The 24,872-nt window shown below is 40.3% G+C and overlaps 1 protein-coding gene across 3 annotated transcripts; it reads left to right on the top strand.

The window, feature by feature from the left end:
• LOC135477544 (uncharacterized) lies at positions 1-23,180 on the top strand. Of its 3 annotated transcripts, none has more exons than XM_064757687.1 (4): positions 1-125; positions 1,683-1,882; positions 18,706-19,039; positions 20,702-23,180. In XM_064757687.1, the coding sequence occupies exons 3-4, from the start codon at positions 18,736-18,738 to the stop codon at positions 22,864-22,866; spliced, it is 2,469 nt and encodes an 822-aa protein (XP_064613757.1). In that variant the 5' UTR covers positions 1-125; positions 1,683-1,882; positions 18,706-18,735; the 3' UTR covers positions 22,867-23,180. The 3 variants fall into 3 exon arrangements, with proteins under 3 accessions (XP_064613757.1, XP_064613759.1, XP_064613758.1); XM_064757689.1 differs by lacking the exon at positions 1-125 and adding an exon at positions 467-587; XM_064757688.1 differs by lacking the exons at positions 1-125; positions 1,683-1,882 and adding an exon at positions 10,659-11,187.
• The last annotated feature ends 1,692 nt before the right edge of the window (positions 23,181-24,872 follow it).

Genomic DNA, 24,872 nt, shown 5'->3' with positions numbered 1-24,872 from the left:
CACTTGTGTACGAATGTGACAGGTATTGCGAAAGACCGAAAAACCGCTAGGTTAGGACGGTCTGGTTTAGTGAGACTAAGTGTCTTGGCAGAGTTACTGATTTCGAGGACCATACATACCATCAGGTGAGTTCAGGCCTACCAATATTGGCTGGCCTTTTAGCTATAACTCCTTAAGGCAGGCTCGGAATTAAGCGGCGAACGCTCGTTCGGGTTACGCGTGGGTCGCTGCCCGTCTAATTATGGGGAACGGTCGCCCGTTCGCCACGATCTAAGGCTGAGATTCAAATATTTCAAGTTCACAGGGAAAAGGCCTTTAAAACAGTTGACAGTCCCTCATAAACTATGTGGACGGCGTAACTTACGCCCACAAATCCACTGTGACAAGACATGTCAAGTCCGGGTCTTTGCATGACTGGGCAAAGCGAAAATTCTGTTTAGTTGCGCAACGAGAAAAGCGGCAACAACAACAACATCCAATGTTTTCAGCATGAGTGACGCCAGTGAAAGTAGGTCTAGTGGCAGTTCAACATCAAGTGTTGTTTCAAGTTCCAACAGCGGTCTTTGACATTGTCTTGACGATTTCGGGTATGTCTAGAGTGTACACTGTTTTCAAGAACTGGCCATTGTAACTTAATGCTAAGTTAAATGAAGACATAAAACAAGTAAAAACAGGATAGATGTGTCGCAGTGTGCTTTATTCAACAAAACAAATTATTTATTTTACAATGAGGTCTATCCATTGTGTGAAACATTTTTTACTGGAAAGGCACAATGAACAAGAGTACAGATAACATATATTGAATGAACGGGTGGTAACCCATTTTTATAATGGATTACCGCACATGAAAAAAGGGCAATCGGCAAACAGGTTACCATCACAACAGCTTAATTCCAACCCTGTTAAAGCGCATGTGCCGCTCTCTATGCTCGCTTTACACCACTGCCACCACTAGAAATGCTTGTTCTTTGAAGTTTGTGAGAGGCCCGTTGGCTTGTTTAGGCTTACCTTCATCATGTGTGGTCTCTCTATTTAATCAGCATTCATCAGTAAAATTGTTTTAGATTTTGGTTAGAATCATGTTGTACATACTTCAGGTAAAGAGAATGCACGAGTAAAAGGTATTGTTAGAGACAAAAGAGAAGGGTTGGTTGTGTTTTCAGACGTCACTTCCTCATCACTGTGACCGTGGCGTTGTTCAAGATTTCTGTACAAAATTTGCTAGTCTTGGCCTGTTGTTAGGTTGGCCTAACCAAAAATAGCCCATTGACAAAAGAGAACATTTTCACGGTTTACCCTGCTGTGGCCTCTATTTCAATAACTCAATAACTGCTGTGGTGTAGTCTTGGAAAATGTGATTATTTTTCATGAACATGTGTGATTGCCGTGGACCCTCTTGGTTCGGAGGGTCTCACAACAGGTTAGGTAATTAGACAGCACACGGTTGAGGTTGATGCATGCTTGGAAAATTTTAATGCACCTGTAATTTGAGATATTATTGCTAAACTTAGATTCCTGAGCATAAATTTTAACTTTATGGATGTCTAAAACAACTCTTGGTATTCTTAATAAGGTGAAACAGATTCTTAAGGTGTCTCGTAATTTTAGTGCAGTGAACTGATTCGAAGTTAAGAATTATTAACAGTGTGTAATAACATACACAACATTCTGACTGATTTCAGGCCTTCGAGATTATTCTTTCCACCATGCAGGTGTTAGCCACCCAGGGGCTGCCCCACATGCTAGGCTTCCTAACCTTCCTGGGTATACCTATCCCTCTGCCCAACCGGAGTCAAAGCACACCTGCCCCAGCCAGCACCACCACCCATGGGATCAGATACCAATGTGAAGATTTGCACCTGACATCCTGTCGAGAGTTAGGGTGAGATAGCCAACATTGTCCCCCAACTTTCAAATAGACGTTTTGATACAGAATGCATTTTGTTTTAATCTTAAATACTGTACCCATTTTCACGCTTACAAAATATCATGAAGCATTGGGACAGTTACAGATGCTGGTGTAATACGCGCAAAAGTGGTGAAGTATTGTCAGCATTGCATGTAGGTATTTTGAAGGAGTGGAAAGTTTTATCCAAGCACTTGAACATACACGAAAATTAATTTTAACCTCTCCCGATTCAAGTCCTTTGTCATGATATATATATATTTTTTTTTTTTTGATAAATTTTGAATATACATATTCATGATGCATACGCCATTAGGTTTTATGTGTGCATATTTAGTTTCACTGTTGTCAAGAACTTACTTTAATTATTCTGTCCCTTCTTTGTTACCATTACATGTCGGTGAGCTTCCCTCAATGATATCAGCCTTTTGAACTGAGGTTAGATGTCAACAGAGAACACATAAGACTGGATTGCAATTATATTGGTATCATGTATCGATCAGTAAAGAATGAGTCATCAAGATTCTAGAGAGTTCGGAAGGCATGTTTTGTGGGTAAAAAAGTTTATTTGAAGACGGGCTCCTATATAGCTTGAGACACCTGTTGCCATGGGAGAGAAAGATTCTTTATGCTTTTGGAGAAGCCCCCTCTACTTTTATTTGGTGATCAAGGTACCCAGTGTACCAGATGGAAAAACTGTCCAACACTGATGTGACCCATATTGTGTCTGTAGTGGATAAGTATCCTTACTGCATTTGGGCTGAAAAGTTCTCCATTGTGGTGCAGTGGAAATAGTCAGTTTTATATTTAGCGTGAAATTTTTAACGAAAACAATAATCCAATTATTTTATTATGTGAAAGGTTCTGTGTGCTGTGACATGTATGTGTGAAAGTTTCCCCTTGTCTTGTGTTGGAAGGAGTTCCATTGTGTTCTGTGGGAAATATTGCCCATTGTGTAGATATGCAAAGTTGACCATTGTGTTAACATCAACAACTTATATTCTAGCATGGTACACGATTTAAACACAGATTTCATTTGTTTACCTAGAACATTCTTTGCGTCTTTCAAACATCATTAACCGGCTCCGATAGCGCACTTGGTACAGCGTCTGCTTTGGGAGCAGTAGATCCAGGGTCAATCCTGGGTCAGATCACACCTAAGAGCTTAAAAGAGGATGTTGTAACTTCCGCGCTTGACGTTCAGCTTGAAGGGGATAGTGCAATGACTGGTTGACCAGTATCAGTATAATGGCTCGGGCGAGGCGACTTACTTGCCTTCGGTTAGGTGTCTCAGTGAAACAGCACTGAATAAAAGAGCGGTGAAAATCCATCCTGCAACAAGGAGGCACATTACATGCACTCTAAGGATTCCCTCATCGTCATATGACTGAAAAATTGTTAAGTACGACGTTAAACCCCAAGCACTGACTCAATCACTCATTTAGACATCATTGAAAACTATTGCCTGCCTCCTTTTTTGTGGTTCTGTCTTAATTTCTTACTTTATACACTTTCATAGTTCTTTGGTGGAATGTCCGTAATCGTCACATTGGGAATATGTGACTTTTGACATGGAACGTCCATCTTGGTTGACGTCTGGCTTACGAATGTTTCGTTTTGATTCATAGACTGGAAAGGTGTTCACACCGTATTGATGTTAAAAAACAGTTGACATTCATGTTATATGGGAATGGTTTATTGCAGTGTTATGTAGAAAGACTGTTGTGTTACGTGGCAAGATTTGGCCACTGTGTTTTGTGGAAAGGTATGACCACTATGTTTTGTGGCAAGATTCGACTCTTTCGTTAAGTGGCAAGGTATGGCCGTTGTGTTATATGGCAAAGTTTGACCACTGCATTATGTGGCAAGGTTTGGCTATTGTGTCGTGTGGCAAGTTTGACCACTGTATTATGCGGCAAGATTTGGCCATTTTGTTATGTGGCAAGGTTCGGCCCTTGGGTGAAGTGGCAAGGTATGGCCATTGTGTTATATGGCAAAGTTTGACCACTGCATTATGTGGCAAGGTTTGGTCATTGTGTCGTGTGGCAAAGTTTGACCGCTGTATTATGTGGCAAGATTTGGCCATTTTGTTATGTGGCAAGGTTTGGCCTTTGCGTGAAGTGGCAAGGCATGGCCATTGTGTTATATGGCAAAGTTTGATCACTGTATTATATGGCAAGGCATGACCATTGTGTTATGTGGCAAGATTTGGCCAATGTGTTATGTGGCAAGGTTCGACCCTTGCGCTAAGTGGCAAGGTTTGGCCATTGTGTTGTGTGGCAAAGTTTGACCACTGTATTATGTGGCAAGGTTTGGCTATTGTGTCGTGTGTCAAGGTTCGGCCCTTATATGAAGTGGCAAGGTATGGCCATTGTGTAGTATGGCAAAGTTTGATCACTGTATTATGTGGCAAGGCATGACAATTGTGTTATGTGGCAAGACTTGGCCAATGTATTAAGTTGCAAGGTATGACCACTGTGTTTTGTGGCAAGATTTGGCCATTGTGTTATGTGGCAAGGTTCGACCCTTGCGCTAAGTGGCAAGGTATGACCATTGTGTTATATGGCAAAGTTTTACCGCTGTATTATGTGGCAAGATTTGGCCATTGTGTTATGTGGCAAGGTTTGGCCTTTGCGTGAAGTGGCAAGGCATGGCCATTGTGTTATATGGCAAAGTTTGATCACTGTATTATATGGCAAGGCATGACCATTGTGTTATGTGGCAAGACTTGGCCAATATATTAAGTGGCAAGGTATGACCACTGTGTTTTGTGGCAAGATTTGGCCATTGTGTTATGTGGCAAGGTTCGACCCTTGCGTTATGTGGCAAGGTATGACCATTGTGTTATATTGCAAGGTTTGGCCAGTGTGTTAAGTGGCAAGGTTTGGCCATTGTGTTAAGTGGCAAGGTTAGGCCATTATGTTATGCAAGAAAGGCTTCACAATACCTTGGGTTGAAATGATTTGCCGTCGCAGTTGTGCTGGGAATAATTTTGTGTGATATCACAGAATATATGTTTGCATTGAGTGGTAGAATTGCCCTCATTTGCCTTTCACTGACACAAGGCTTCCAGTCACCAACAAAATAGAGATACAATTTATTGTCCACAGGTACAACTTGACATCTTTTCCAAACATGGTGGGCATGACAACTCAAGAGGAGGCTAGCATTTCAATCAGTCAGTATTATCCACTGTTTAAGATTCAGTGCTCCGACTCCCTCCCGCTTCTGATTTGTAGCGTGCTCGCCCCGCGGTGTGATGGGGTCAGTACACCTGTCCCACCTTGTAGACGTGTGTGTGATGCTGCATATGCTGGTAGGTACAAGTTATAAAACTAATAAATGAATGAATGACTGGAACTTAGTGCCACATTGGAAATATTTCAACCATAACAGTATTATCGTTAATAGGGATTACACTTTCTGAATATAGCACAGATTCTAGTGCTGAAATTTGGTTGAGACCACTGCGGGTTTCGAACCAGCGACCTCAGAGTCAGGCACCAAATCGCCAGCAATTCAGAAATTGTAATCCCTATTAACGATAATACTGTTACTTAATCCACTTTCCAAATGACATCTATACCTATTTCAACCATGTTGTGACGACAACATGGTCAAAATTGGGAAACAAAAGGAAACAGACGCTCATAAAACCAGCTAAATAAAGCAAAGGAAGTAATTAGTAAAAATTCAAAAGTCACGTAAAGTATAGTTATTAAACAATGACATAAAATATCTTTTAAATGTTTAACTATACAGCATCACCAATAGTGCTTTCAAATAATTGAAATAAAGTCAGCTGTCAGGCAGGACACATGTAGAGCGTAGTCCCCAGCGAGCACAAAATTATGATTTAAACGAGATGGACCAATCATTTTAGATCCAGCTTGCCCAGGGAGCAATTCCTCCCTCCCTTCTCAACCTCAAGAGACTCCACGGGCATGTTATAAAGGACGTTAAAAGGGTGAAAACACGGGTTGAAGCATTTTACGAGCGTTTAGAACGGAACCATAAATTCTATATTGCATTGCCCTTTTTTGGGTGATTAATATTCTAAAGTCAGTCTCTCATATGGCGGACAATTTAATGTTTCACAGTCATTCGTGTGAGCTCCATCTCTGTCTAAAACGCCAGACAAAAACCGGTACTCAGAACACTTCGTGTTTCTCACTTAAATTCTACAGTTTACCTTTTGGTAATTTTATGGTATTTGTAAATTTTCGTTTGACTCTCGTTACTGACTCCATGGTGACAGTAAGGAGAAAAGGCCCATGTGTCTGCTTGCAAAGCCAAACATTTGTTGAAGAAGACGTACCTTCCAGCGGTATGGTGTGCATGTCTATACGTCACATGTGGGAAAGCTTGTCAATAACTTGCCCGAGGGCGGTGGTTTACCTAGAGTAGCTCAGTTTCCTCCACCTGTCAAACTGACAGCTATCATAAAAGTCAAAAATATTTGAGTATGGCGTTAAACTAAAATAAATAAAAACGTAAATAAAAATTCGTCTCCTTATGAGTAGCCCATTTGCTTTTAAAACACTGTTTTTTCGGCAAATGTCTCTCCTGAATTCTTTGTTTGATTTTGCTCTTGTTTCACACCATATACTTAGTAATCAGCAGACATTGAATCTAAATATTTCATTTCTTCACTGAGCATACCCCAGCTCATCGCGTCATCCGATAGTAGTTTTTGAGCTGAAACAAAGTTTGAGTTCAGACCTCACCAAGATCTAGATCAGACCAAAAAAGTGGAATTTCAATTTTTTCTTTATTCAAGTTTTCAGCTTTTTAATATCGGCTCTGTCCTGAATTTGATGTCGCCTAAAGCAAAGTAAATAGACATTTAGCCACAAATACCCCACTGTGTACTGTTGTGTTTCTTGTAGGTTGTCAACCATTGATGGCGAAATTTGGATTTGAGTGGCCACATGACTTCAACTGTAAAAAATTTCCGTCCAACGGAACCTGCCTAGACAGTTAACGAGTTCATTTTTTTTTTCTAAGCAGACAAAAGGGAAAGAAAAACTCCCAGAAAAAGATCTCGCATCCCGAGATAATAAGCCAATCGGATTACGTTTTGCTTCGCTTTTGTAGAAACACTCATGTATGTGACATTATCATTGGATGGTTATCTCGGAGCTCGAGATTACTAAGTCCAGACTTGACATACTCAGCAAATCATTTGGCTGCACGGATCATGATTTAGACGAACCCCACGAACCTAGTTGTAATCCAATTGGCTTATTATCTCGGGGCCCGAGGTCTTTTTCTGAGAGTTTTTCGTTTTTGGGGGACCTACTTAAAAAAAAAAGAAACACTCCAATTCCAACAGTTAAAAAAAATGCACAGTTAAAAAAAAGAAAGAAAACAGCCATGTCTGTTTTATGCCTCTGTATGATTGTGTCCTATTTCCATGGTTTTTGTACTTTCTTAGCTCTGTGGTGCTTTGCGTTAATCATCGTCTTTTTCGGAATTGGCCTTTGCCATTATTGATGTGGAACGTTCATTTTGGCTGACGACTGGTATACGAATGTCTGTTTCCACGCAGAGATTATCAGACGAAGGTTACTTCAGGTTTGAACTGTGTTTTCGTTTAAAAGGAAGGTAGTAGTTTTATAATGCAAATATCACTTCTTTCGAAGTGACAATTCCTGATATCCCATTTTTCAGCATGCATCATCTGTATAATCTAAGGCAAGGTTATGGCATAAGACCAGAGACACTGAACATAGTCATGGTAAAGGGTCAACGACCCGGCTGTGAGTTCAAATCCAAGTTATGCTGGCTTCTTTTCCGATCGTACGTGAGAAGGTCCGTCAGCAGCCCGCAGGTGGTCGTTGGTTTCCTGGAAGCTCTGCCCGGTTTCCTCCTACCATAATGCTGGCTGCTGTCGTGGTAAGTGAAATATTCTTGAGTAGCAATCAAATAAATAAATAAATAAATAAACCACCCAGCAAAAAAAAACAATGTTGCTCTGCAACTTTCGACACAGCAAATCGAGGCAAGAAATTTCCTTAGATAATGATTTCGCGTATGGCATTAGAACCCCATCGGCTGATGTATACATATACAAACTATTTTTCTTGTCAGAATGTACATAATCACCTCATATGTACAAGAGCGTCAAGTCAAACTTCATTCATTTATTTTTAGCTGTAAAAATAATAATAATTTTATATAATCATGCATTGGTTGCTGTGAAGTATGTATATATGTATGGAATATTCTATTTTTTCAGTTGTAAATGTATCATGGAAGTATTATGAAACGCAATAATTGTCTATAAATGTGGTTTCCCAGGCAACTGTGTGCTGCATACAAGACCATAAGCGTACATATATGGGACATTGTATTTGTTTAATGGAAATGAGGGATTACGTGCTGAATACAAAACGATAACATTGTTCAAGCACTTGTATTTAGAACCTTTAGTGGTTCATCACAAATGAAATCTGGACTTCGTTACATGGCATATTCCGCTAATATATAGCGACCCTATATTGGAATTAAATAAATGTTGATAATTATTAATATTTTATTTCACTCTTTGTTGATTAATGGTTGAACACCTCGTATGCGCCGATAACTACGTTCAATTTACATCATTGTCACCACTAACAAATTTTGTAAAGAAATCTTGAGCAATGCCAATTCCTCTTGGCTTAGTCTGGTTTCTTCCGACTATAATGTTGGCCGCTTTCGTTTAAATGAAATTACTGAGTGCGGCGTAAAACACCGACCAAATAAATAAAATTGAACAACGCTAAGGTTACTGGGGTAACATTGTGTTCATGAGACATGCACATCATAATTTTGACAGACACCTGAAATTATTTTACTTATGGATGCTGCTTAAATAGTAGGCGGAAGAATATTATTGACGAGGTCAAGTACAAAGAAACTCACGTGTGTGACACAGTCCCCAAAGGTCAAGCTTGTCTGATGGTGGTAGTCGTGTAAAGCGAACGTAGAGAATGCGCACATACTCCTTACAGCGCATTCGTCGCTATCTACTTTTCGTTTTACATCACTGGCACCAATAGCAAACTTAGTACTGAACAACACCGAGGACATTAAAGTCATGGTGATGAGGCAGGATGTGATGTTAGAAAACAAACCATCTGTCACAAGCTGTGTCTCCAACAATACTTTATGCACATGCATTCTCTTTATATAGAGTATGTACAACATGATTCTAAGCAAAATGTGAAACATTTTATTGATGAGTGCTGATTAAACAGTCCCGCGAGAGAATACAAATGATGAGGCTAAACATAAACAAGCCTATACGTGCGTCTCACAGACTCCGAAGATCAAGTTGTCTATTGGTCGCAGTGGTGGTGAAGCGAAAGGTAGAGAGCTCTAAACTCTAGCTTGAAACGTTAAGTCGTTAAAAATCGCTGCGTTCGCCACGCATTTCATATTATGATAATACTTCCGTGAGTGTGCAAGATGCAACCTTAATAACGATGATTATTGTCAAACAGGAAACAAAGAAAATTATTCCCAAATGTAGTTTTACAAAAATTGTCGCTCTGCTTTATACATCTTTTCCATCAAACATCGTAGAGTACTTTTACAAGTTAAGTTAGTATTTAGCGTGCTAGCACAAAAGTGACTCAGCTGCCTCTCACCGATGTGGTCGCTGTTGGTTCAAATCCAGCTCATGCTGGCTTCCTCTCCAGTTGTACATGTGAATCTCAGCCATAATGCGAATGATCGTGGGCCCCGTAGACCCCCCACTCCCCCGCTTCCCTTCCCGCCACTGTCGTATAATTGAAACATTCTTGAGTACGGGGTACCAAACACGCCTAAAGCATTCTAAGATCATTGTATATGTAATAGAAAACAAACACGAATATTCATGTTTTCCTGAAAAGGCCCCAGTCAAAAAAAAAAAAAAACTGCAGCATAGAGAGTAAAACCAGAGCAGCATCGACAATGTCACGGCAAATGGTCACACGTGTGATCGTAGAAATCCAGCATCTTGGCAGTTTACCACATTTAAGGTTTTGTTCAAACTGTTCATGTAGTACACGGCTAAAGCAGAATTAAGTAAAAATATACACTGGTGTTAGTTTTAATTTATTACGTGTTATGCACTTGTCTCCAAATGCTCAAAATACTGTGCGCCGGCAGTACGTGACAATGTCTGTCAGCAACCTGCTGATGGTCGTGGATTTCTGCTGGGCTCTGCCCGGTTTCCACCCACCACCCTCCGTCGTTTAAGTAAAATATTCTTGAGCACGGCGTAAAACACCAATTAAATAAATAAATCAATCAAAATGCTGTTATTAGCATTTATTAAACAATCACATGCATATTGGTTCACTCGGAAAACTCATCAGAAATCACGTGTGATTTTAATTTGAACAGGAAATAAGTTAATGATATAACGTATCGGAATTCTTTTCCCGGTGAAACAGGATGAAAAATTTGCCAGAGAACTTACTGACCTTGGTCATGTACATAATAACAGTATATTGCTCACTAAAATTTCTTCTACCCTGGTCAACTTTTCGCGAATTTTCTAAGACTTCTTGACAATATGTGAATGGTAGAATGATGCCTTTTCAAAAATTCCTTGTAACTACGAGTCTCTGTTACGTTCAAAATATAGTAAGATAGACAGTATGAAAAAAGTGTATAGTTTTTTTTTTCCATTGGTGTATTTGTTTTCATTTTAAATTTTTACCTTACGGCTATTATTCAAGGGACACGTAACATTCAATTTAAACATTTACATGGACAATTACAATTAAAGTCGTAGCTGATCTAAATTGACTAGAAGCCGAATTTTACCGATTACGTGTGACCATTTGTCAAAATATCACTTTTTTTTTTGCTTTTTTCTTTGTTAATTTTTTTTTTATCTTTATCCCTAGTAAAAATTTTCTTAAATTGAAACCAACCGGGTGATTCCCTTCTAGTGTGGGACAAGACACAACAACAAATATGACGTCACATCAGGAAACAAAATCTGAGTTCACTTCCACATTTAGCGTTATATGCTCGTTCTCTAGCTATAGTTACTGGAGTAATGGGCTTAAAGCGACATCTCTCCGTGAGCCAATCAGATTCGTGCCCCGTATTCCCCTTGGCCCACATCCACAGTGATCACGCATGGCGTGAGAATGTGTTCGTGGAATGTGCATGTATAAGTCGTCTCTGAGAGTTGTTTTGAAATGACATGACGCTGGTTTCCGACCACAATCCACAGATTACCTCAGTCTAGCGTCAAGTTTCTTCCCGATCAGTATTTCTGCCGCTAAGTAACCGTGAGTATAATTACTAACATGTCCCCAGCTCGTTGACAAGTGTCTTCAACGGTTCGGTGTTGAGAAACCGACACACTACACATTGGTTTATTTTTGTGTGTGAAGTAAGTTGACTCTGTTGGGTTAAGGGTTCGCCTTCATGTACACCTTTAGCTGAAACCCAGGGAAAGTGTTGGGTTAGCGGCTCGACTGGCTGAAACATCCGTAATGAACAGTTAGTTCTTTCCCCTCAACCAGCCATTAAACGGTTGAGAGTTTTGATCGAGTTATCTCCCGTGGATGATCTCACACCAACGTGTTGAGGAAAACTCGCCCACCCACTATAGTACTGGAGCAGAACTGAAAGTTAAGCATGTAACTCTCACGTAAATATTGTTCTTATAGCTGTTGTAAGCTAAACATGTAGCTTAGGCCGAATTTAGTCTGACTCATATATAATTGTACGTACAGACTGGCCAGTTGGTTAAAGGTATGGGTCGTAGGTGTCGTGGGAAGGACGAACAGCAACCTGCAGATGGTCGTGGGTTTTCCCGGGCGCTGCGCAGTTTCCTTCCGCCATAATGCTGGCGGCCGTATAAGTGAAATATTCATGAGTACGACATCAAAAACCAATCATATAAATAAATAAAACAAAGTTAAAGGCAAGGAAAACACTTCAGCGCTGTCGGGGAAAATAGTTTGATTCATTTGTTTAGAATTTTTCTAACCGACTAATTTGAAATGCATTTAAAACGTAGGATTTTATGGTGTTCTTTTGGGACCCAGAGGGTAGTGACATTACAGCAATATTTTTGGCTGGAAATAGATCGTTTCAAGATTCATTTGTTGAATGCATTCATAGCTCTAACTGAAGATGCATTCTGAATGATGAAATATGGCAATCTATGTCTGAAGTGGCAAAAAGCTGAAGTGACATCACCAGTCGCAATATGGTCCGAAAAAAGTTTTAAATGCATTTTAAGTCAAAATGTACTTCATGCTAATATGTTCTTTGCTTTTAATACATATTTGGATACGCCATGATCAGAGGTTGCCCTAAAAAAATTGATACAGAAAGTGTGTTGTCTGAGTTATGCTAGAATTTATTCATCTATAACAGCAAGTTATTGCATCACTCCAGCTGATTTTTCTGTTAAATATAGCCCGCATAATTCAACGCAATGATTATATTACACTAACAAGATGTTATGTTATAATAACAGGATACATTGTAGCATCACTCAATTCAGCAGACATTCTTTTAAAATAAACAGATTATTATTTGAGTGTGAGCAGACATGAAAATGGCATATCAAAATATATTTCAACCTGATGTTCAGTGTACTCGAAAGCACATTAGATATTATCATGCCGAATTTATTATAGCATTCGCATTAGACTTCAGTGTGGGCAGCATTCTTTTAATCGTTATGGTCCACTTTCTAGTCCTGAATGTGAACAACAAAAGGGCATTGGCCTCTTAGTTCCCTTTAAAGGTGGATAAAACATAAAAATGACAAAGTTCAGATGAAAGAGTGCGAAAAGTTGCTCCTAAATGTTTTCTTCAATATTTTTTCTGATTTTTCCTTACGGAGAAAAAGACACTTGAAAATAATTTTTGTATGGTGGGTATTGGAACCACCTTTTAGTATTTATGTCTTTGTTTAATAATGTCATAAATGAGGATGTAACGCAGGTTTAATAAATATTTTTGCATTAGAATTTGTTCTTTTCAGCTGACAAATGTATTAAACCGCTAATTGGGATCATACTTATATTTTTCATATGTTCATAAATATTAACATAATTTAGGTTAAATGCATATGTTTCGAATACCCTGTTTTCTTGAAAAAAAATATTACATATCATATTCGCAAATAAGTGTTGACGCTCTTTCATCTGATTTTGGCATCGTTTTTATGTTTTCTCCTTTAAATCATTAGACTGGAGGAGGTGTGGTGGCTCAACCCCGGCTTCAGACAGGGAGATCCCACTGGTTCATTGTTGGTACAAAATTCTTGCTTCATATATAATCGTTAGAAATTTGGCAAATGTAGGCCGGTAGAGTGAGTGAATACTAGGGGTTTAACGTCGTACTTAACCATTTTTCAGTCATATGACAACAAAGGAGGCCTTGGAGTGTATTTCATGTTCCTCCTTGTGGCAGGATGGATTTCCATCACTCTTTTATCTAATGTTGCTTCACTAAGACGACTTACCGAAGGCAGGTAAGCCATCCCGCCCAATCCATTATACTGATACAGATCAACAAGTCTTTGCACTATCCCCTTAATGCTGAAGTTGTAAAATCCTCAGTTTTAAGTTCTTGTGTTTGACTCGACTCAAGATTGACCCTGGATCTCCCGCCCTGGAATGGCTGGTGGAGTGATATATCCTTTTATTCCTCCCGCCATATTTATGAATGATATGTCCTTTTGAGTACAAAGTTAAGCATAAATCCATAAATCAGTTTAAATAAAACCAGAAACATAGCCCTTAACGACATACAATGTTTGATGATGGCACTAAACATGAATCAAATAAATAAGAAAGCTAAGCAAGCACTTAGTATAATTAATCGAAGGTTATGTGGCGCTTACTTGTATGCCATTGGTTTGCTGGTTTCTCTCCTTGCTGGGCAGCATCCTCCTACTTGTTAGAGCCCTGAATCACGGCCGTTGTATACGTGAAATATTCTTGAGTACGGCGTAAAACATGAATCAAATTAATAAATTGATAATTAAATAAATATAAAGCAAGGATATAATATCATGCAAATAAAGCAGATAAACATACAGCAGATGATATCTTAGGGAAGCTTAAAAGAGTATGAGGAAAATCCTGTAACTGAAAGAGATTGTGAGAAGCAAGCCAGAAATTTTCGTGCCTAAGCAAACCGATGTGCATAGGGACTTTCGATTATTGAGTGGAAACAGGGATGAGCCAGAGAAATCTTCGTCTGAGATTCAAATTAATCACAAAAACTGCTGGATAACTCTTTACACCAACTAGCCTCGTATTTCAACGTCTCAGTATTTCAAATGAATGGCCAGTCAACCGTGAATGGATCGTATGACATGAATAAAACCAGTGGCAGAGGCCATAGTTGCATAATGCACATATTTACTGTTCAAATTTCAGCCTCACTGAAGCAATCAAAGCGCGACCTCCGCGTCTTCATTGGGGAATCCCCAGGGTTTTCCTGTCAACCGTGACCTAATTTGGTTTTAGCTTTAAACAGATATTCTGTTGTACAAATTTATAACATGATGCAACTGGCACAAACAAATGGCACCAGAGACAGCTTGAGGGTTTTACATTCAAGATTCATTTGTGCAGTGCTGATGAAAAACACATTCCGGTTATGATCGTGGTCAGGTGTTTATTCGTGCAGACTCTGTTCAGCAATTAAATTCATATGTTTATTATGGTCGTATTCATGTAGGCAATCTAGCGATGTCCGACATCATCTACCTTGATTTACCGAGCCATGTTAACTGTTCATAGCCCTGCTGAATTCCCCTTCATTAATATGCATGAATCATGGTCCAATCAGATTCTACCTCAGTTATTGACATTGTCAGGAGTTAAAAACAACACGGGGTGTGGCTGTAATAAGAAGCATGCGATGAATACATTTATATCACGCAGAAGTGCTAGGTCAAAGAGAAAAAAAATCCCTGCACACTGACGGTTTAAGGGTTATTGGGGTGACGGTCTTTGTGAGGCAAAATAGGCTCGATAGAAATTAGTGGCGAAACAACAACAACAAAGGCTACCTGGATTGGCTGTTTGGCCTCTTTCTCTACACCCAGTATTTCCTGATAGCCCTGTGACTTTCCGCTGGGTGTTTCGGTAAAAGCACATCGATCGCCGTTCATTGAACTACTTATAGCTGTTGTACAATGTTGTGTCAAGGAATAAATCGGATCCGAAGATTCATGCATTCGCTCCGAAACAAGGAAATACACTCCGGTACACTTATGAGGGTCGATCAATTACGAACAATGATCGGCTGAAAATGCCCTGGCAGATGTACACGGGCTGCGATGCCATTGGCTGTCGATAGAGTGTAGGTTTCTGAACACTTACACTGCAAAGGGGATTACGAAACCCCTATCTTGTTGACAGGAAGATGATTACAGTAAAAAAGTGAAAAGTTGACTAAGCAGTGTGGTGAATATTTTCCATAAACAATATGTTTACCAAAGTAAACACTGTTACCGGCTTACCACAGTAAACACTGTTACAGGCTTACCACAGTAAACACATTTACAGGCTTACCATAGTAGATGCTTTACCGTCTTAAATGAAACAGTATTTCGTTTAACCTCAGAAATTGTGTATACATAATTTATTTTACAACTGATATATACGAAAGAGATATCCTAATTCTTCGATCTGTTCAGTTGGCTAGCGCAGCGTAATGACCCAGGAGCCTCTCACCAATGCGGTCGCTGTGAGTTCAAGTCCAGCTCATGCTGGCTTCCTCTCCGGCCGTAAGTGGGAAGGTCTGACAGCAACCTGCGGATGGTCGTGGGTTTCCCCCGGGCTGTGCCCGGTTTCCACCCACCATAATGCTGGCCGCCGTCGTATAAGTGAAATATTCTTGAGTACGGCGTAAAACACCAATCATATAAATAAATAAATAAATAAATAAAAATTCTTCAATCTGTTCAACCAGCACTGCGATCAATACAGTATTTTGAGAGAGTGCCTCAGAGTCAGGTGCCAAATAGCCAGCAATACTTGCTAACCGTCTAGACCACTCGCCCAACAGGCCTTCACAGAAATAGAAGGTAGTTAACCGCTAGACTTTACGGCGAACATGTGATCTGTCGGTCACCTGGCTTCTATTTTTGTGGAACGCCAGTGGGTTCGAGTAGTCTAAACAGTTGGCATGTATTGCTGGCCATTTGGTCCCAGACTCTGAGGTCACTGGTTCGAAATTCGTATTGGTCTCAGCCAATTTTCAGCACTGGAATCTGTGCTATATTCAGAAAGTGTAATCCCTAATTACGATAATACTGGTTTTGTCTGTGAGAAATGTAGAGAAATAATTTACGCGGTTTACCAAAGCTTTCATCTTTAATGATACAAACACATCATTTTTAACATCATTGTCATAATAATTCTATGCATAAATTTCTCAGAAAAGATGGATTGTGGTCGAACACGTTATTTATTGGATGCATGCCACGTTAATTTTCAATTTTATATCTCACGGACTTCATGCGGGCCAAAGACTATATCATATAAAGCAAATTTTAAACCCTGAGAAATTGTTTGCATGTTTTGTACTCGTCGAAGGCCTTTGCTCCATGCATTACTTATTTGCTATCATTAATTGTTTTTTTTTTCTGTCTTGATCCGTGTTTCAAATAACTCCTAGTGTTCATAATACTAAAAACCTTGCTGCAGACATGTGCATGTTCTTTTACCGATATGTTTTGTTGGGCGGAAGAATATTGTACTTACGAAGATTTTTTTTTTCACTTACTAAGATTTTTTTCACCAAGATTCTTTTCGCAGTTTTTAAAAATGAATGACAGATGAACCCGTTCTGATCATATGGAAAGACGATACCACATAAAAAGTCCATGTCAGAATGGGTTCCTCACTCCATTGAAATGTCTGAAGAGTTATGGTCGTTTCAGTCAATCAGAGAATGTCTTCGACATTTCAATAATAAACCACTCTCTTATGCACCCGTGGGGCTCAGTTGGTTAGCGTGCTAGCGCAGCGTAATTACCCGGGAGGCTTTCATCAATGCGGTCGCTGTGAGTTCAAGTCCAAGTGATGCTGGCCTTCTCTCTGGCCGTACGTGGGAAAAACTGCCAGCAACCGGCAGATGGTCGTGGGTTTCCCCCGGGATCTGCCCGGTTTCCTCCCATCATAATGCTGGCCGCCGTCATATAAGTGAAATATTTTTATATTGGCGTAAAACACCAATCAAATAAATAAATAAATCTTATGTACCCGCTGAGCAAAGGATGAAATCTGAGATTTTCGAAGCATGAATAATCAACCCTACAAAAGAAAGTGTTATGTAAAGAAAGTTTACAAAAAGAAAGAGGGTTAAAATGTTAAATCAGCTTTTAAGCTCCGATATAATGTGTAAAAATTTTGCTTTACCACTCATATGAAAATCAACAATATTTCAATCAGTCAGGAACACTTTTCAAAGATCTTTTTCATGGTTTTCCTTTAAATATACACGTGTACGGAAATAGCCTGCCAAATCCACGTGTTCTATCAAATGAATGTACACCTACTTACTGTGAATTATTCGCGTGCTCTGTACACTCTGTAATATTAAACAATTTGTTTTAGGTACCTTTTCCGCTCTGTTTTCCTTCTATATGCATTACTGTTGTAAATAAATACCATACATACTACTAGAGTCGTCTTTTACGGACTTGTTATTGGAGGAATTGACCAATTAGCTTTGCAGTTTTTAAGTCTGATTTCCATGGCGTTTTTGTTTTGTGTTTGCACGTAGCGCTACCAAACTTTAATGGTACATGCACAATGACGTAGTGAAAGAATGACAAAATTTGAGTTCCAAAAGAAAACAAAATCTGAGTTTCTTTGAAACTTTATCGCGCATAGAAAAGCTAAACACACATAGAAAAATATGAAGTCCTGCTTCTTTGCCATTTTCAACAACAGAAAAAATGCAGCAAATGGCGTTATACCAACCTATATTTCCTATAGGTACATCTTCTGAAATCATGTAGTCTAAAATTGAGCGATGCCCGGACCTTGGATGGATTGATGTTTCCTTGAACAAAACGGAAAAATGACCTTCAACCCGAGCTAGCGGACATTTAAGCAGACGCCATATTTCTGACACCGCTATAGTTAAATGAAGAATTAGGTAGACATACTATACTGACCTCACTAACCTTTCGCCTAATTTGGCTGTTAACTTCAAGCGTATTTTGACCCTTCTACGGGAAAGGTTAAGCGTTGTCGTCTGCATCTGTTCTGTGGCTAGGGGGTTAATCTCGTGAAGTCTCGGAATGCCGCGTGATGAAGTGAAACGAGTACACGATTGTCAAGCCTGGCTGAGCGAGAACAGCAGAGCTTTATATCCCTGCGTCTAAGGTAATGCCAGATTAAAACCACGCTCCCGGCGACCGTCGTGTCCAAACCAAACTAAAACTCGTGAAAAACGAGAATTCGGAACCGCGCTGTCTGCGTCTTCCGCGACCCCACGGGGTCGCTACAGCCGCGGTGAAAACTGGACCGTTATGCATCGACAATGTTCCCCATATAACATTTAGAAAGTATGCCTTTTATGTTTGTAATACCCTGTTTTACATCTTAGTCATATGAGTGTGGGCGCGACATCTTGCTTTGGTGTTTTTTGTGTTTTTTTTTTTTTAACTGGAGCATCCCATTTCTTCACACGGATTCCATATTAAACTTTTTTATAGGCCAGTTTCCAACCCACTTCCGAAATAACTACGGTTAAGATATTTGTTGTATTTTTGTCTAGTATTAGCGTTTTAAGTGATTATTGATATTTTGCAGGTGTGACTGATTTGGAAATGAGGCTGGGGAATGGAGGTTTTCCAGGCCAAACTTCGGCTTAACTACGACGTCCTAACGGACGCAGAGACGGGAATAGACGTGAATCACGTCACGGACTATTTGCGAAGGGACAATGCAGTTTGCGCTGAAGAATATGAGGAGATACACGCCGGAAGTAACTGCAGGGTGAGGGCCGAACGTCTGATAGAAGTTCTCTTGCAGAAGGATGAAAGGGCCTATGAGTTCTTCCTTGAAGCTTTGCGGGCAAACTATCCCCATTTCGCACAGTTACTCGACGAGACGTCGGTAGATCAAAGCGACAACACCAGTTTACGTAAGCATTCCGACATCTTTCATGTTCCGAGTTTGAGCTTTTTAAACACGTGCAGTTTTTGTTTTAAGTGTTAATTTGCTTGATAAATACGTGTCCTGGTGCTTATTCTAGCTCTGACGATGAAGAAAAGGTGGCTGTTAAAATACAGTAATGACTTTCGTATAAACTAAGGTCTAAATTGCCCCTTTTGCCTGATCCTGAGAGTTCTGTTGATTTTGAAAGGTGTTTTGATATGTATTTGAAAGTTATAAGCTGATACCCTACTGGATGTAAGTTTGAGCACCAGAACTAATATCTTATGACATTTATGTCTGACAAAATTAAAGTCATAAATATGGTCACGAAATTCAGGTGTTAAGACGGCGTTTGGTATGACCATGTCGTCGCTGGCGTCTACACACACTCGATAAGGAAAGCGGGTGGATTATACCTTGTGGGATGTCATGGGTACCACGCTTGTTAGGAGGCGAATTCACACATGTACCCCACATGTCACGCTAAAATACACAACGGATCACGCTAAAATACTCCCAAGTCACGCCAAAATACCCACATATCACGCCGAAATGCCCCACACATCACGCTAAAATACCCACATGTCATGCTAAAATACACCACACATCACACTAAATACCCACATGTCGCGCTAAAATACAGATTTTCTGATCTTAAATCAGTTCGAATCTGGAAAAAGTATAGATTGTGTGTATCACGTAACTAATAGAGGCCATCCAGATCTGAAAGGTGTGATATACGGACTTTTTTATGTCGAGATTAGTCTGGAACTATAGTTTGTGAGATAATGGATTATGTGTATCACGTGACTAAAATTGTCTCACGTAACCGGTGAAAATCGGATTTTATTCTAAATGTTCACGTAAAGCACCATGGCTTAAGCAGAAATAGGTGAAACGAAATGCAGTCATGTTCATTGCAATATATTAGACGTCATTGGCCTAAAATTGCTCAAAAATGCTGCGTTGTCATCACATTTAGTACACAAACATATTAAAACAATGCAACAAGACCAAGCCTTAGAGTATGCTTAGCCCACTATTAGAATCCTGGTTACTGTAGGATTACAACATTTACTTTCAGAGAGATTTTCAGACTCAAAGTGCGCCAACTTGCAAACATTGTGATGGGAGGATAAATCTTTACAGCGCATGTGCTTAACGAGTTTTATGTCAGCGTGATGAGTGAGTTCTGTATGGATATGCATCCTTCGAAGCGTACCCACCGCAATGTCTCGAGTGGCAGCCAATGAGGTGGCAGCCAATCAACGGTTAGCTGTCAAGCACCCCATTCTGACATATAACGACGATTTCCTAATGTGGATTCAGACTGGCGGACTGATTAGGATTTTATTTATTTCATTTAATTATATGATGGTTTTTTTAAGCCGTACTGAAGAATATTTATCTTATACGATGACGGACAGCATTATGGTAGGAGGAAACCGGGACGAAACTAGGCAGAGGCTGAAGGAAACCCATCACGACCATGGGCAGATATTGAGAATTTATGATAAAACAGCCAGCTACTCGTTGGGTGAATTGTAATAGTTATTATTTTGTATTTATTGGTTCTCTTAGTTTTTCTTTGCATGATTTATAATCAGTAGAATGTCAGCCTACAAGACAAATGTTGTGTATGTTCCAGACGCTGTTCAAGACAGAAGACAAGGTATCGACAATGTCTGCAACAGTTCCAAAACGATTATTTTACCGGCTGTCTCAACAGTTTTTGTGGGTAGAGATGCCGATAGAGGTGCGTGTTTAAGATGGCTTCAAACCTTCAACAGCTGCGAACGAATTTACACTATAACTGGTCCTCCCGGTGTAGGCAAAACCGCTCTAGTCATCCACTGTTGTCATGAATATGTCAGGCAGCTTCACACGCATTCAAATCCCCACATTCTCTTTTTTGACCTTCGCAGCATAAAGAAAATCGAAGATTTGGCCTTTGACATACTGCTAGCCATGCGACAGTCTCTTGGAAGGCACCCTTTAAACATGGTTTGCAACTTGATCCGCAACTTGAGCAGTTACTTAGTTCTAGTTCTGGACAATGCCGAGGACGCCATGGTGGAGCAATTGAAGGACGAGTTTCTGAGTTTTCTGAACAAAATTCTCCAGGCGAATTCAAAAACACGAGTCATTATAACAAGCCGTGTTTCTGTTAAGATATTAGCTGTTGGCACGTGTGAAGCAAGGCTGAATCCCCTTGACGAATCTGATGGTGTGTCCCTCGCTTCGCGTCTGGTGCCAAATCTCGACCCAAACCTCCTCAAAAGGCTCTGCGAGTTGACCGGATATCTCCCTCTCGGCCTTCGTCTGTTGGCTATACTTTTGCAAAGAGAAAGCAGTCCGGAGGAGATCGTGACAGCGTTGGAGGGGACACCTGGTTCCACGTTGATCGCGATGCAGAATATCGAAGGTATTCCCAGTTCGTCACAAATTGTCTCCTGCTTCAAATCATGTTTCAACCATTTAGACGACACTCTGCAGAATTGTCTCATTGCTTGTTCAATATTCCCCACAAGCTTTGACAGAAACGCCGCTCAGGTCATGTTTCAGCCCTCAGTGGATTCGGAACGGAAGATGGCTTGCACGGATCTCGTACATACTCAGAGAATCCTGCGCAGTCTAGAAGACAGATCATTGCTTATGTTTGACAAACATTCTCGGCGATACAGCATCCATCCGTTGCTGAGGACATTCTGTGAACAAATGCGGCAGATGCAAAGTCAGGGCTGGAGCACACAAGACGTCCAGCGTCGCTACTGCGAGTACTTCGTCAGGTTTGCATTAAATGCAAGCGAGATGTTCTTTGTGAAAGACTCCTGTTCGATGGCTGTGCATAAGTTCTGGTCGGAGAGACAGAATATTGAACTCGCGTTTCAGATTTGTCTAGCGAATCCCCATCTCACACATCTACTCCTTGGTTTCGCTTCCCGCAAGGGTATAGAGTTTCTCCGAATAACGATTCCAGACAAGAAAATTCGCCAAATCTACGATTCTTTGCTAGAGGCCTTAGCTCCTGAGGAAGCAGGAGAACGAAGCATGGTATTGACAGCGCTAAGTTTCTACGCACGAGTTGCAGAACACGATGCCGTTTCATCTCTTCGCTACATCGAAGAGGCCAGCAGCATTCAAGACAACATGGCCGTCTCAGACGTGGAGCAGCGAACGTTCTATATGCATACCAAAGCAAAATGTTACGCGCACAATGGTCGCTTTGAAGAAGCCGAGGAGATAGCCAAGGAAAGCTTAAAGCTCGGTAACAGTCACCCTGATGAGAATGTCCGCTGGTTTCTGAAGGGTTTCTCGGTGGAAGCCCTCGCTGGAATTCACCGGAATCAGTTCTTACAAACTCGAGACCCACAAAAAGCTGTAGACTCGAACAACGAGTACAACACCGTGCTGAAATATCTAGAAAAGTTTATGGGCAATCACATATTCCAGCGCTATATCCACATGAGCCACGGTCAACTGCGCAGTGAGGTGGGCGATCTGGACGGGGCTCTTCACTCTCTGCAGAAAGCTCTTGAAGTGCAGAACATTGTGATGGGAGGTTGCGGTGATCAGGCCACTGTCCATTTTCTTATTGCTGAGATTAAAGAGAAAATGGACGACTATACTGGAGCTGCCCAATCCTTAACAACCGCATTTGATCTCAGCTCTAAGGTATTTGGAGCATCGCCACAAACGATGAAGTGTGGCCGAAGGCTTATCCAGGTTTTACGTAAACTTGATAAATCGGACAAAGCTGATTGGTACGAAAATAAAATAGCAGCCTTGACAAGTGAAATGCCAGAGGACTGATATAGTGATAGTGATGGGATTGAATAAATACACTCAGTATGAATATTCATTTTGCATGTTATACAGCGGTGTTTTTGTATTCCGTTTTTTGTTTTATTCTTTTTCATATTTTTTATGAAAACTTTTCAGCATGACCTGGTAATTCATAATTAAGTCATATATCAGGACTTTTTAGTACTTTTAAACGGTCTCGATTGTGAGAATGTCTGTATGCAACCTGAGGATGGTCGGGGATTTCCCTGGGCCCTGCCTGGTTTCCTCTCACGATAATGCTGGCTGGGGTCGTGCAGGCCTAAGTGAAATATTTCTGAGTATGGCGTATGGCTAGGGAAGGACACCATATCACGCTTCATGTGTAAACTGAGTGAACACTGTAAACTGTCCGAGATATATATGCGAGACTGGTTTTCTATTTGATACGTATGGTAAGGAGAAAATCGTTATCCGCGTGTGGAGAAGGGTATATGGGGATTTAATCCCTGGGTGTGAGACTTTAGCAAATTTCACAGCCAAGGTATAAATTCCCATGTACCCTTGCCTACACGAGGATAACTTATACCGCTCAGCTCAGATTGGAACGTCTTGAAACACGCGATTCTTTTCCCACGTCATGGCGTATGGGGGTAAAATATATATTTAAAAAAAACTAAAAAGGAATGCGCGATGTCTATGAACTGTTCAAATTAACAGTTTTATCAGTTCGTATGTGTATAAATCATAAAAGCAAATCTAACAAGTAAACAAACTCAAATTCTTTTATTTGTAGAAATGAATATCATAAACTGATGTTGTTCGGGGAGGTCAACGTACTGGCCGGTGTGTTGCGTGACACACTCAGTGTTGTTGAAAGGTAATCTCTATTTAATATGACCGGCCAAGAGCGTCCGCTTTCGGGGGCAGTGGATCCAGGGCCAGTCCTGGGTCGAGTTACACTCTTCAAAGAGAAAGTTGTAACTTCCTTGCTCGGCGTTCAGCATGAAGGGGATAGTTCAACGACTGGCTGATCGGTATGACAGTAATGGCTCGGACGGGGTGCCTTACTTGCCTTCGGTAAGTCGTCGTAGTGAAGCAGCATTAGATAAAAGAGCTGTGGAAATCCGTCCTGTAACAAGGAGACGCATTACATGCAATCTAAGGATTCCTTCGTCGTCATATGACTGAAAAATTGTTAAGTGCGAGGTTAAAACCCAAGCACTCACTCGCTCGCTCTACTTAATATGTATATTTGCACACGGCCCGCGAGTAACAGCGGGGTGAATAAAATAGTGTTTTCGGCTATGGTAAACATTTGTGGGGAAAATGTCCGTAAGAATATATACTTATAAGTACTTATTAAAATGGCTGTGAAATTTTCGTACAGAGAAGTCTGATTTTATGATTGTTATTATATAAAATAAAATAGCATTATGTTCCTCGTATACAATACAAATGTAATTGACCAAAAATAAAACATTCGACAGTGGACAGATTTGCGCGTGAGAACTATCCCCAAACTTTCCTGTACTTATGGGGTTTTTTATATAGTCTTAAATATAGTCGAATATTTGAATTCTAAGATGGGTTTTATCTCGGAAGACGGTTGGCTGCTATTTCCAGGCATAATGGAACCGTTCACAAAATAAATACATTTTCAGACAATAACCGCACTGTGACCGAAAGCTGCGTTTATCCATTTTGATCACTTGCGAGAACAAAATAATGAGACTGAAGCGCCATCTCAAGACAGGGGGAGTGAACCAGCCAAATGGACGACTAGACTTAGACTTGCCTGGTGTTACTGTAATGATTGTCCTAGGTTATTATCTCCATTGAACGACGTCATTTTGGTGGGCTCACACCGATCACGTGACTTGTATATACGACAAGCAGAACGAGATAGAGGCCACAGTGGGTGTAGTGTCTGAAAATGAAAATTTATTTTGTATTTTTGTATTTAATTTGGGCGGTTGTCATGGATTGTTTTCGATTCGGCGAGACACAGAACAGGTTAGTTGATTATGGCAGAC

This window comes from Liolophura sinensis, chromosome 11 (assembly GCF_032854445.1).
Source record: "Liolophura sinensis isolate JHLJ2023 chromosome 11, CUHK_Ljap_v2, whole genome shotgun sequence".
Lineage (NCBI taxonomy): Eukaryota > Metazoa > Mollusca > Polyplacophora > Chitonida > Chitonidae > Liolophura > Liolophura sinensis.
Note: the sequence above shows the minus strand (reverse complement) of the source record. Positions and strands in the feature narration are given on the sequence as shown.